At 35.5% G+C, this 12129-nt stretch overlaps 2 protein-coding genes across 2 annotated transcripts; both read right to left on the bottom strand.

Annotated features, from left to right (window-relative positions):
- Positions 1-436: 436 nt before the first annotated feature.
- LOC121123647 (uncharacterized) lies at positions 437-5333 on the bottom strand. Its single transcript, XM_040718782.2, has 7 exons — positions 5080-5333; positions 4846-4997; positions 3815-4199; positions 2683-2884; positions 2496-2634; positions 1816-1876; positions 437-714 (listed from the first exon to the last, which is right to left on the bottom strand). The coding sequence occupies exons 1-7, from the start codon at positions 5292-5294 to the stop codon at positions 477-479; spliced, it is 1392 nt and encodes a 463-aa protein (XP_040574716.1). The 5' UTR covers positions 5295-5333; the 3' UTR covers positions 437-476.
- A 4105-nt stretch (positions 5334-9438) lies between these two features.
- On the bottom strand, positions 9439-10903 carry LOC121123041 (uncharacterized). Its single transcript, XM_040718119.2, has 3 exons — positions 10726-10903; positions 10297-10652; positions 9439-10233 (listed from the first exon to the last, which is right to left on the bottom strand). Exons 1-3 carry the CDS (start codon positions 10741-10743, stop codon positions 9660-9662), a joined length of 948 nt encoding a protein of 315 aa, XP_040574053.1. The 5' UTR covers positions 10744-10903; the 3' UTR covers positions 9439-9659.
- Between the last annotated feature and the right edge of the window lie 1226 nt (positions 10904-12129).

The raw sequence follows: 12129 nt of genomic DNA, 5'->3' as shown, positions 1-12129 counted from the left end.
CTATCTTTTCACCCAAGACGGTGTCCTGGCACACACGTTCAGAAAGGTACATCATTTCTGCAGGGAGAACATGGCCGCCTTCTGTCCGGCAGAATTATGGCCTTTGTCCTCACACGACGATAACCCCACGACTTCGCTGTTTGGAACGGTTTGGAGGGCAAGAAGCAAAATACTTCTAACCCAAATGTCAATGCCCTGAAATCCGTGATTACAGAAGATTGAAACAATCAGATTTCATCCAGGCTATTTGTGCTTCTGTTCGTCCCCGGTTTGAAGCCATCATTCAGAATGGAGTATGCCATAATGAATAAAAAGTGAATAAAATTGTTAGATAACCAACTTTTGCCTCAAAAGTTTCCCATACAAATGTTACAAAATAAAAATATGAAGAAGTGAACCCGGCATTTAAATTTTTGAGTCCTCACTCTCTACATACAGAAGGACTTTGCTTTATTAACATAGATATCACTTTAAATTTATTTTTTTCCTTTATTATAAGTTCCTAAAACACTCATATCCGCTGTTTGACAGCCCCCACTACCCAATTCATACAATAAACGAAACCCTGGGCTATGATGTTCATTTATAAAGTTTTCTATTCCTCCTGCAGAGCCTGTGCGCACATCTAAGGTATAAAGTGAGCCATGAAAAGGGGCTTTGACGGGAGAGGAAGATGAAGATCCATGTAGAGGATTCAAACGTCCACCACAATATCTGAAATATAATGTTTAACCTTATTTTATTATGAAACTACAGTACGTTGACCCTCATCCCTAGAGTTGACATTTTTGTTAGGAAAAATAGAGTCGAGGAGAGGGAAGGGGTAAGACAAATGGAATTAAAACCCTTGTTAATATTACCTTCCTATTTTAGGAGAAGAAAATGAATTATTGCTATAAAGGGGGAAATCTTCTTCATTTATAAAAGCATTAGTGCAGCGAAAATATCTATATACTAAATGCAAATATCTGTGTGTCCCCCGAAATCACAGCCAAACCAATGATTGGATTTTGCTAAAAAAATCATGTAGGGTTTTAAGGCTCAAGAGATGCTTCAAGTAGCCTTTTTTTTACCTTTAAGACAATGGCGGCCTTGAAATAGGATTTTCCTAAAAAACAATTTTTTGAACAAACAAACGACTTACATATAAACAAAAAATAAAGAACGAAAATTTAATGAATAGTTCTCACTGCGTGTTGCTATGTGTCTTTGCACAATTTTTTTAAGGAGATTAGAAGAAATAAAGGAAGAGGGAATAAGACAAAGGATTATCACGAAAGACGAGCAAACGACAGTTCAACTTGAATATGTTTTTATCTTTTCAAACCTTATAATCTCCTTCTTTTTTTTTTTAATAAAGGTGTTCAGAAATCATTTTAATTTCTGAATGTCTCGGGCAACGCCTGGTAAACCTATCATATCCTGTTATAAATTAAAAAAAGTGGAAAGATACGTACCAACGCCAACATGCAGGGAGAATAATTAAGAAATATTTTACTGTCTTTATTTTTGTTTTATATTAAGCAGAACAATTATTAATTAATTTTAATTTCTTAATATCCCGGGTGAGCCTCTACTCTAGTTATATTCAAAATCACATATATTTATTTTTATGAGACATTTTTTAAACAATTTACACTAAAAATAGGCGAGAATGCTTACTTCATAGATATAAGTTAACAGCACGACGACCTATTAAATAATGGACAAAAAGGAAGAAAGAGTGCACGCAACAACCTTCTTTTTTTTTTTCATTTTCTCAACTCCTTTTTTTCTTTACAAAAATCCCAACAACAATCATACATAATTCATTACCTATCATCTGTTTGAGGTCCATTCTGTCCATATGAGTCGGGGATGCGTAAATAGTCTCGTGCTTAAAAATAAGAGCATATTTGCCAATGTTATTGGAACAAGGTTAGACAATAAGAAAATCTTTTGGCAAACACAACAGATTTATTAAGTAACTCTCTCTCGTCTTTTCTTTCTGATGACGTCATTAGATGCATTTCTTTGTGTAAATGTAATAAGTAAATTTTTAATTTGCTATATACCTGTATTTGGGGTCCCAATAACGTCATCTGTTATGATGGTAAATTTAGAATGAGAACTGAGAAACGGTGTTGACTAACATTTTTATAATAATATTGATCTTTTGTACAAATTATCAATAGAGCGTTTTCATGTGACGTCATCAATGCTGATAAGGCCATTTTGGATTCCTAAATTTTTAATATTCACCTAATAATTTTCAAATATCAATCTTTGTCTTTGGCATTATGTAATGCTAAATACAGGTACTACGTTTTTTAAATCTATTTTATTTGTTGGTCGCATATTTACCTCCAATAGTTCACTATTTTCATTATTATTAATCTAAAAAGGGTTTTTACTCTTATAAGGCTTGGTTGTTTAAGCCCCAAAATGACGTATATCATATATTTAAACATCACGTGAAAACACTCCATAAAATGTTTGACCTTTCAGTAGCTTACCACAGAATTTACCCTTTCCTGAGAGGTTAAAAGGCACGGTCTTATAGTTTCCAAACTTTTCAAGACCAAACTCTCCATCCTTGGAACTGAATGTGACGAAACATTGATTCCTTCGTGCCGTTATACATATTCTATAATACTAGAATGGAATAAACACAAAAGTTGGATTACATTAGATATTATGTACTTGATTATTGAAATATTGAGATCCCTCAAAGTTAAACGAAAGGATATTGTCCATTTCTTTGAAATAGTACTGGAAACACCCCCGGGGTGCACTTAATTGTGATCCAGGAAGGACTTGTGTAATCCAAAGGCCCCATCGAAATGGTGAATCCCGATCATCTAATGAATACGTGGGCTCAATAATAAATTCAATGTAGGGCGACCTAAAATAAAGGAGATAAATTGATGGTTACTATGGGGGATTGGGGTCGACTAGATGCGTTTCAATTGTTGATTCATAACTTTGGGGGATGCATTTTCGTATTTCCCGCCCTTTTTTTAAACAAAGTATATCTTGTGCATTATTGATCAAATACGATAAAATGTTATAAAGGTGTGCCTGTATACTACACACACTTTTTCGATAGTATTGCACTTGGCCAATTCAGTCGTGAATCATCGTGCATCAAATATGGAGGTCTCAAAGGAAGAAATCCCCCGTATTTTACATTTTTACTATCTGAAAGGGAATAAACTCTCAATAGCGAGCAAGAAAATTTGCAATTTATACGGTGATAATACTCTTTTCGTTCGTGTTGCATAACAGTGGTTTTTTTTTTTTTTTTTTTGAAAAATTGAAAAAAATACATTTTCAACCCAATTCTACACTCTTATGTGAACAAATCGAACGGTTGGAGATGGAAATTGAACAAAATCGGCCAACATTGGTGAATAGGAGATGCACTCTATTTTATCAAGACAATGCCAGGTTGCAAACATCTTTAATGACGTTCCAGAAGCTACTGGAGCTTGGATGGAAAGTTCTTATCCATCCACCCTACAGTACAAACCTGGAACTAAGTCACTACTACCTTTGCCTATCTATGGTAACGTGTTTATAGGGACAAATTTGGTTTGAATAGAGACCTGTGAAAATTGGTTTTCCGAGTTTTTGGGCAATAGGGAGAATGGCTTCTACATGAAGGATATTATGAAGTTGGATTGTTGTTTGCAAAAAGTTATCAAACAGAACAGGGCATACTTGGCTTAAATCGGATGATTGGAACACTTCTTAAACAAGCATTAAAATAAAATTAAAAATACGAAATTACTTTTTACCCAACAAATTATATAAAGTTGACAGAGTTACTTACTCTTGGACATTGTCAATCTCGATGTAGAAATGTTGACCTTTATTTATCCCACAAAATTTATCTACTCCCAAGGGAAATGCTGTTCCACGTATCATTAAATATGCTCCCTTCTTGCCACATTCACCCCCCACCGGAGATCCTAAATGAGTATCCACCAAATCCACTCGAACTTGCTTCACCCCTCTTTCAACTTTTAATAGGAAGGAGCAGGAACGAAGAACTTTGGATGATTTAGGGTATGATGGATTGACAAAATTTGTGGTGAGTCCATAGGAGGTATCTCCACAACTGTAGACACCATCCCCTTTCGTAATTGAAATTGGTGGAGATTTGTCTGATAACTGAATTGTTTGAGTTCCGTTTCTAGATCCGGGGAGTTTATTATCTTGATTCATAGGGAGTTTGTTTGAAGAAAAAGAAACTTAAGGAGAGTACCGGGTGGTGGTCCATTAAAATCTGAACACTTACTAATTCAATAATTAATTAGGGTTGAGTTATTGAAATTAATTTATATTTCAATATATTAAAGCATGAACAATTACTTACAAACAAAACACACCTGATCTCTCAAGTCCAGAAAATGACACTTGAACGGGATCGACGAAATTAAATTCGTGCACATCAATCAGTTGGGCGGGTGGACTTAAAGAAAACGGCCTTTACCAATTCCTTCAAGTTCATGACAGCCTATGCAAGAGATCTTGGGGGTTCACGCCAGACTGTCTAAAGAGCTATCAAAAAAGTTGGTGGAAAGAGCCTTGTGAGGATGGAGAGGTCAGTTCTAGGACGTGATGACAGCGGACTACATCTGCAACAGGTCCCAGGCCTTCCACCACCACCTGGAAGTCATCATTACGGCCAAGGCGAGCTACATGAATGATTAAGAGAGCTCACACACACATCTATGTATTTTTTTTTTGTTGAAATTCTATTGTCTATTAAGAAGTTAACCTCTTGTTGTAGTTTAAAATTCAAAGTGTTCAGATTTTAATGGACCACTCCGTACGACGAAAAGTTAAAAAGAAACTTACCACCAGATAAGACAGATAGAATGTTATGCACCTCTAATGGGAAGGATAGAGAGGGTAGCTGCGAGACGGTTCCATTGGCTAGTACCAGGTTGTAATGATAGTGATTATGTATTTCGTTAATGACACTCTGGGATTGGGATTGGATTTGTCCACTGTGTTTATTGGGTCAAAAATAAACAAAAAAAACAATGCTAATAAATTAGATAATAAGTATAACAACAAAAATAAGCTTACGCAGAGGGATTTGTGAGGTTAGATGAGATTTTAGGAATGACTTCTGTTGTGTTTTGAGCTGGATAATCCTTATTAACTTTCTCGAGTAAATTAAGGAGCTCATTTTCATTCAAATCCTCAAGAGAGAGTAAAATGTCCTCCACGTCCTCTCCATAAACAACGTTGATCAATAATAACGATATTGGTATAGGTATAAAGATATAATATATTCTCATTTTTGATGCACCAAGTTAGACGAGGGGGTTAAACAACAATGAATTTATTGGTAGACAAAAATGAAACTACATATGTGAGGGAGCGTTCAACCTACTAATTACTTAGATTTCTTTTTTATATTTTGCTGAAGAAGAGAGCAATGTTGGATGTGAAAGAATTGGCTCTAGGGTATGAAGGATGTAAATTAAAGTTCAAACGATGATGTAATTTACTATGAATCGTTGCTTTTACGGTTCAAGTTGAATCATGAGTAAAATACAACAATAGGTACAGGTTTGATACTATCTAGTGGTACGCATTTTATTATTTTTACAGATTAAAATTTAAAGGAGAGGTTTCGTGAGAACGTTTATTTAACAAAAATCATCTGACAATAGTGTTCGGCTCAACTCAATATGTGAGCCTTCAATTCTCATTATTGCCCCAATACGATGCCTAAATCCCTTGCAGACCTGGACTATGTAGTCAGAGTCGAGCTTTGTACACTCCTTAGTGATAGAAGCCTCTAGAGACTGGACACTTCTCTGCAGAGTTGCACACAACCTCTCCTCCAGACAAGCCTAGATAGAGTAGTCCAAGGGGTTCTAGACTGGAGAGCAAGGCGGTCACATCTTGATATACCAACATGAAAGTTGTCTGTCAGGGAGGCTTGGGTCTTAGTGGTTCAATGACACGTAGCTCAGTCTTGAGTGAAGACAAAGTACTCACAGAACTTTTCGCTTGTCCAAGTGAGAACTTTCTTATCCAGAAGTTTGACGTTATCATCTGCATTGAACGTCTCCTTCCTCTCCACAAAAATGGGAGGGCAGACTCCACAATGTCCGAAACCATCATTCCTCCTGGATTTTTTGTTCTGAAGACATCCTTGTCCAGAAGTTCAGTTGTGTTATTGGTTGACAGTATCATCAACGGTGAAAAACTTTTGTAAGAAAAGAGAGAAACTTTCCCAGAATTTTATTGTTCTTTAGAAAATTTAAAATATTCTTTACTCTTTCAAATGTTTCACCTTGCCAACTTTAAAAATATCCTCGTTAGTCTCCTCCATGGTTTTACACCAATGTCATTCTGGATTGAAAATAACAAAATGTGTACCCCTAGATAAGTACTAGAATGATTCAAGGTTAATAGAAATACAAAGATGTAATCGGGCTTGCTAGAATTTTCAATCTGATGTGTTGTACCGACTGTTGGGCAAGGCAGGCATATTTTGACAAAACACGCAACCACTCATAGTCAACGACGTCACTATTGCCAGAATTTTCAATTTAATGTATCGTACCAGCTGCTGGGCAACAAAAACAGATTTTGACAAGACACGCTACCATTCATCTACTATGACGTCAATATTAAAAGTGTGGTGGAAGTCAAACTTATGTCGTACATGCGTTACCTTGTATTTCTATTAATCTTGGAATGATTGAAATTCTATTAATTATTATATAATAATTAAGAATGATATATTCGTTACGTCATCGGTTGTTCCATTTATGGTATTACATCGGAAACGGTGTTACATTTATAGTATCACTCAATTGTATTTGGTGGTCAGCTGTGGATATTTCTTCTTCTTTTCCTTTAATCAGGTTTATTAATATTAATTGGTTGGATTCGAATCAGTTCTTATTAGACAAGAACAATTATTCTATAGTAACACCATAGTTGGAAGAACAGGCTAACTACCAGCTGGTTTTTAGACCTTTTTATGTTTCCTTTTGGAGGAAAGGTTGCAGGATACGGTATAGGTAACGACGAGCTCAATGTTTTTATAGCAATAATTCTAAGAATAACTAATAATTTTCTATTAAAATAGAAATAACATTTGATCATTCAGTGTTTCAGAATCAGTAAAAATGTAATCTAATTAATGTCTTTCTTTCTAGAAGATCATCCGAAAGTTCAAGTACCCGAATATTTACTTTTAAAGATCCGAACCCGAACTCAAAAAAATTAAAATATGAACTATCTTTGTATTAGCAATCTTTCCTCCAAAAGAAACAGAAAAATGACCCAAAATCATCTTGTTATTAGCCAAATAAGTCAATCATGCCAACTGATATTTATTTTGTATTTCTGTCCTTTATAAAACAGAACATAAGTGTAATACAACTTATTACCTCGTTAATTTAACAAAATAAATAAATAATGAAATTTCCATGACGTATCAAGTGAGACGAGTGAATCAACAGCTGACAAAAAAATACATAATATTAAAATCCTTCATATTATTTTATTCCATTCTTGCTAAAAAATTCTTCATAAAAATAATAAGACGGACAATTGTAAATATAAGGAATCAACAAGAAATTGAACTTTAATAGATAAAATGCTCAATCTAAAATTCCTTTTTAGTATTTTTTTTTTTTTGTAATAGACTAGTAGAAATTGTTTCAGGTAATATGTGTAGCACTTCCAGGTTGAAAAAATTGCTCTCCAAAAGTTTTTGTTTAATCAAAAACATATTTATTTTAGTTCAATATTTGTGGAAAATATCTTAGTTATAGCACGTGACTTCTCATAGATTATCTGATGTTGATGAAAAAACAAGGGAGTAATTTTGTCCAAAGTCAATTAGTTTTTGCCTTTTGGATTAAAACAGAAAAACTAGAGTTACCCCAACATGAAGTTGAGTGACTCAGCCTTGTTCTACTCCACATATTAGTAGAGCCATTGTTGTGGTATAACTTATTACTTTTATTATTTATCTTAAAGATAAATTATGAAATGGCCATGTCTGGTGACGTGAATTTTTTAGCCTATTTTTTTTTTTTGGGGGTTCTTGAAATTGGTAATCTGCAGAATAAAATTTCTTTTCCTTAGAAGTTGTGATTATTATTTAATTCCTGAGTAGTGAACTTCCTTCATTAAATAGACTCAATTATATTCGAACCCTTATTGGACAACATTCGTGTGTGCTCTTAATAGACGAAAAGTAACCTAGATAATTTGTAAGTCCTTGTTGGACTCAGAGTATAATTGAGGAACGACCTCGGAGTAATTCTAGGAAATGTCTTTGTGTATATCCTTCGACCCGTCCTCCCTTGTCACAGCTGATTGTTGCTGATATCCTACAAAACAATTGTCAGGGTTACCACGTTGATTTTCTGTTTCTTTTTTGTTACATGCCCATTAAAAACACGATTTCCATCAAAAGCCATGACGTATCAAGTTAAATGAGGGAATCGATAGCTGACAACAAAATACATGGGGTATTTTTGTGTTCACAAGGAATCATTAAAGTATCCATTAAAATTATAACACTTTGAATTTTAAACTTTAACAATATACAATTTATTAATAATCAATAGAACTTCAACAAAATGAATAATGTATATAAATGTGTGTCTGAGCGCTCTTAATCATTCATGCAGCTATACTTGACAGCAATGATGGCTTCCAGGACGGGGCAGGTGGCCTGGCACCCGCTGCAGATGTAGTCCTCTGTCATAACGCCCCAGTGCTACTAATAGTGGATAGAGGGCCTCGGTGTTTTGATATCGAACACCGCAACCCTTCCCCTCGGGGTGCACCTAAAAAGTGTAGTCAAGAAGGATGGCATCAGGGTTGTAGGGGTGGTGGAAATGTCAAAAAAGAGTTCAAAAGAGTCTTGCAAAGGAGGAGAAGGGTTTATTTTATTGCTGGTATCAATAGTGGCCTTTCCACACTCACAAATATCTTTCCATCACTTTTTTGATAGCTCTCTGGACAATCTGGCGTAAAATTCCGCGATCTCTTCCATGGATTGTTTTCTTTAACACTTTAGTGTTTTAGGATAGGCATATATATATTTTTGTATTTAAAACAACTCAAAATGAAATAAAAAAAGTATTACCTATACTTTTCACTTTCTTAAAGCTCACGAAACCTTTTTCATTTAGCAATAGATTATCATAATATGATATGAGAAAGAGGTGCCTCGGAGCTATCTGCATATGTGATATCTATGTACATAAATAAATAACTTTGCTATAAAGTCTGGCTACTTTTATCAACTTGGAATTATTTTTTGTAAAGGAATGTATCATTTCCTTCGAATGTTGTTTTTGTTTAAAATCATTAGTGAAGAGCATGATCCATGACATCCTGTAATTAGCCTAAAATGAACGACTTAACCATGTTTGAAGAACAATGATAAAAAATGCAACCTTTATTGAATAGAATGGCCTTTTATTCCTTTTCTTTCTAAACTATACATAAGATATTCGGGTTGAAATTTAAAGAAATAATGTTCTGGATTGGCAAGAAATAGAAATGAAATAATACGGGACATGACTATAATTGATATTGAAATGGTAAGCTTCGAAAAATAATGCCGATCTGTGTTAGGGTCGTTCATGGATGGACTAGTAGTTTTATAGCCTAAGGGCTTAGGCAGCAGCAGCGGCGGCAGCAAGGCCAGAAGCGGCAGAGGGAACATAGCACCACTTCTTAATAACGGGCTTTTGAACCTTTCTTGGGTTCTTTTTGGATCGGGTACAGACCTCCTTGGGTACATCAACGCACTCCTCGGTGGGCTTTAGACTGGGTACCAACTTAGTGACTTGTTTGCATGACTTTTGGGGTTCCAAGTTGCAGTTCTCTTCGGGGACTTCTTGAACAACAGTTTCTTTCTTGTCAAAGCACTCTTCGGGTCCGGGTTGGGGAACACAGCCGGAGGGACCGCACAATTGACGAGGAACTTTCTTACATTGTGTCTCAGGACTGTATTTTTTGACTCTCTTTCTATCAGTTCTGCAGACTTGTTTGGGCCATTTGGTACACTTTTGTTCAGTGGTGTAGCCTTGTGTGACATCCTCACATTTCTCTTCTTGAATGGTTTCACACTCAACAACGTCATCTTGAACTTCATGTTCGTGGTAGTTGGTGGTACATTCAGATTCATAGACTGTCTTACATTCCTCGGGTCCTTCTCCTTCACAAACAAGAGGAGTGTGGCAGAAACTGAAAGTTACATAGAATTATTAGTTATCTTTTCGAGTAGTTTCTTTTCGTAAGGCTTCTTACCGAACGGGCTCCTCACTGGCAACCAACTTGTATTCGATGAAGCAGCTCTTCTTATAGTTCTCTTCACACTCTTCCTCTTGTTGAGGCTCAAAGTCCGTGGTGTAAGTGGTGTGACATCTCTCCGTATAGCTGTGATGGCACTCGATCTCCTCGTCGTATTCAGTCTCTTCGACCATAACGACCTTGTCGATACAACGTTCTCCGGCAGAAGCAATTTCACCAATGCTTAAAGCGTCATCATTAGCTTCGGGAGTTGGAGCAGGACGACGGGCGGGAGCTGGTCGTCGACGATTGCCACCTCCTCTTCGTCTTTGGGCATCAGCCGTGACGACGAGTAAACAGAGGCATAAAAGGACCTAATGGAAAAGTAAAGAAAATAAGCATTTTGTGTGTTTGTTTGTTTTTTCGATTTTAGCCTTTGAATCTAACCTTAATAGAAATCTTCATTGTGATTGTATATTTTGAGAGAATGGAATGGAGCCTACTTGAGATTTGATTTCAAGCACTGCTTCCAATGGATTGATGTATGGAATCATAGAATCCATTCGTATTTATAATCCTTTTGACCTGCACGTCGGCCCGATTCTCATTTAACAATTTGCGTTATAGTACGTTGTCCACGTACTCGCGGGTTTTTTCTTCTTCCTTGCAATCCGTTTTTTACAAAGAGTGAGACACTTATGCCTTGCTATAAACATATATTGTACTGATACCAACCACCCTTCAAATCCGTGTATATAACTTCATTTTAAATGCAGTATACAAACATATTTCAATTTGTCGAAATAGAGAACGAGAAAATTATTTGATAAATATTTATGATCATATTAAGATGATCCTACTGAGTGATGCATGGCTTTGTAATGAACCTTTTTTTGTTCTCTACAAGGGTAAATCATTTTTAAGAAGCATGAAAAAAAAAACACCGGATGATGGATAGTTGGGGGTGAATAATTGTTTTGGTTCTAATTTTGTTGTAGTCTTACATGATCGTGATGGGTCGTAGGATTTATTAACTATATATTTACTTAAGGGTACATTCAAGCATGATCTCATATTTTTCAACATCAAGATCGTGTACAAGTTGGAAGTCCCCCCTTTTGCCTTTAAAGATTGCTCTATAAAGCGGATGTTCTAATAGTTCATTTAACTTTAAACCGAAGCCGGAGTTGAAAGGGGAAAAAAGAAAAAAGAAGAAGCCATTTAATTCATTATAAAGGTGGAGCGGACTAGCAATATAATTTAATCAGACACATAAAAAAGGATTGATTTGTGAATTCATTTACATACAACTACGTACATTTACTCGATTTTACATATTTGGATCTCATGCAAATATTGTTCACCAACATATATGTATGTAATTATAAAACCATAATGGTCAAAAAAACGAAATTGGCTATTGTTTACAATCGTATCCTGTGACTTCAAAAGTGTTGAATCAGTCATCATGGGAGGCTAAATAACGAAGTTTCAAAAGAATAAAAACCCTTTATTAATCAATAATTAGGTAAAGGGATAAACTGATATCGTTTCTCCGGGCATTTTCTCTCTGTATGTCTTGTCCGGGGAGTACATTGACTTTTTTTATTAATAGGGTATAATCAAACTAAAAAATTAAAGTGTCATTCAAGTAAATCCGGACCACCTTTAACTGCATCCTGATCTGTGGGGAGTCCATTGTTTCTCATCCAAATAAAAGATGATTCGGTTACTATGGGATTTCAAATCTTCCGCAATTTTCTTCCCTGAGGAGACCGGGTGGCCTTTATTTCGTTTGTAAGGATATGTCTTTTGTAGAAGCGGTTTGACTTAATTCTCAGGTCAGTGTTT

This window comes from Lepeophtheirus salmonis, chromosome 8 (genome assembly GCF_016086655.4).
Source record: "Lepeophtheirus salmonis chromosome 8, UVic_Lsal_1.4, whole genome shotgun sequence".
In the NCBI taxonomy this organism is placed as follows: Eukaryota; Metazoa; Arthropoda; class Copepoda; order Siphonostomatoida; family Caligidae; genus Lepeophtheirus; species Lepeophtheirus salmonis.
This window is presented reverse-complemented; position numbering and strand designations above follow the sequence as displayed.

Excerpts from the sequence above, each read along its gene's own strand:
- LOC121123647 (XM_040718782.2), bottom strand. The coding sequence starts at position 5,294 with ATGAGAATATATTATATCTTTATACCTATACCAATATCGTTATTATTG. Across the intron at positions 2,635-2,682 it reads CTCAATATTTCAATAATCAA|TATTATAGAATATGTATAAC; the intron begins GTACATAATATC and ends ATTCCATTCTAG. Across the intron at positions 1,877-2,495 it reads AGGAAAGGGTAAATTCTGTG|CACGAGACTATTTACGCATC; the intron begins GTAAGCTACTGA and ends CTTATTTTTAAG.
- LOC121123041 (XM_040718119.2), bottom strand. Across the intron at positions 10,234-10,296 it reads GCCAGTGAGGAGCCCGTTCG|TTTCTGCCACACTCCTCTTG; the intron begins GTAAGAAGCCTT and ends TGTAACTTTCAG.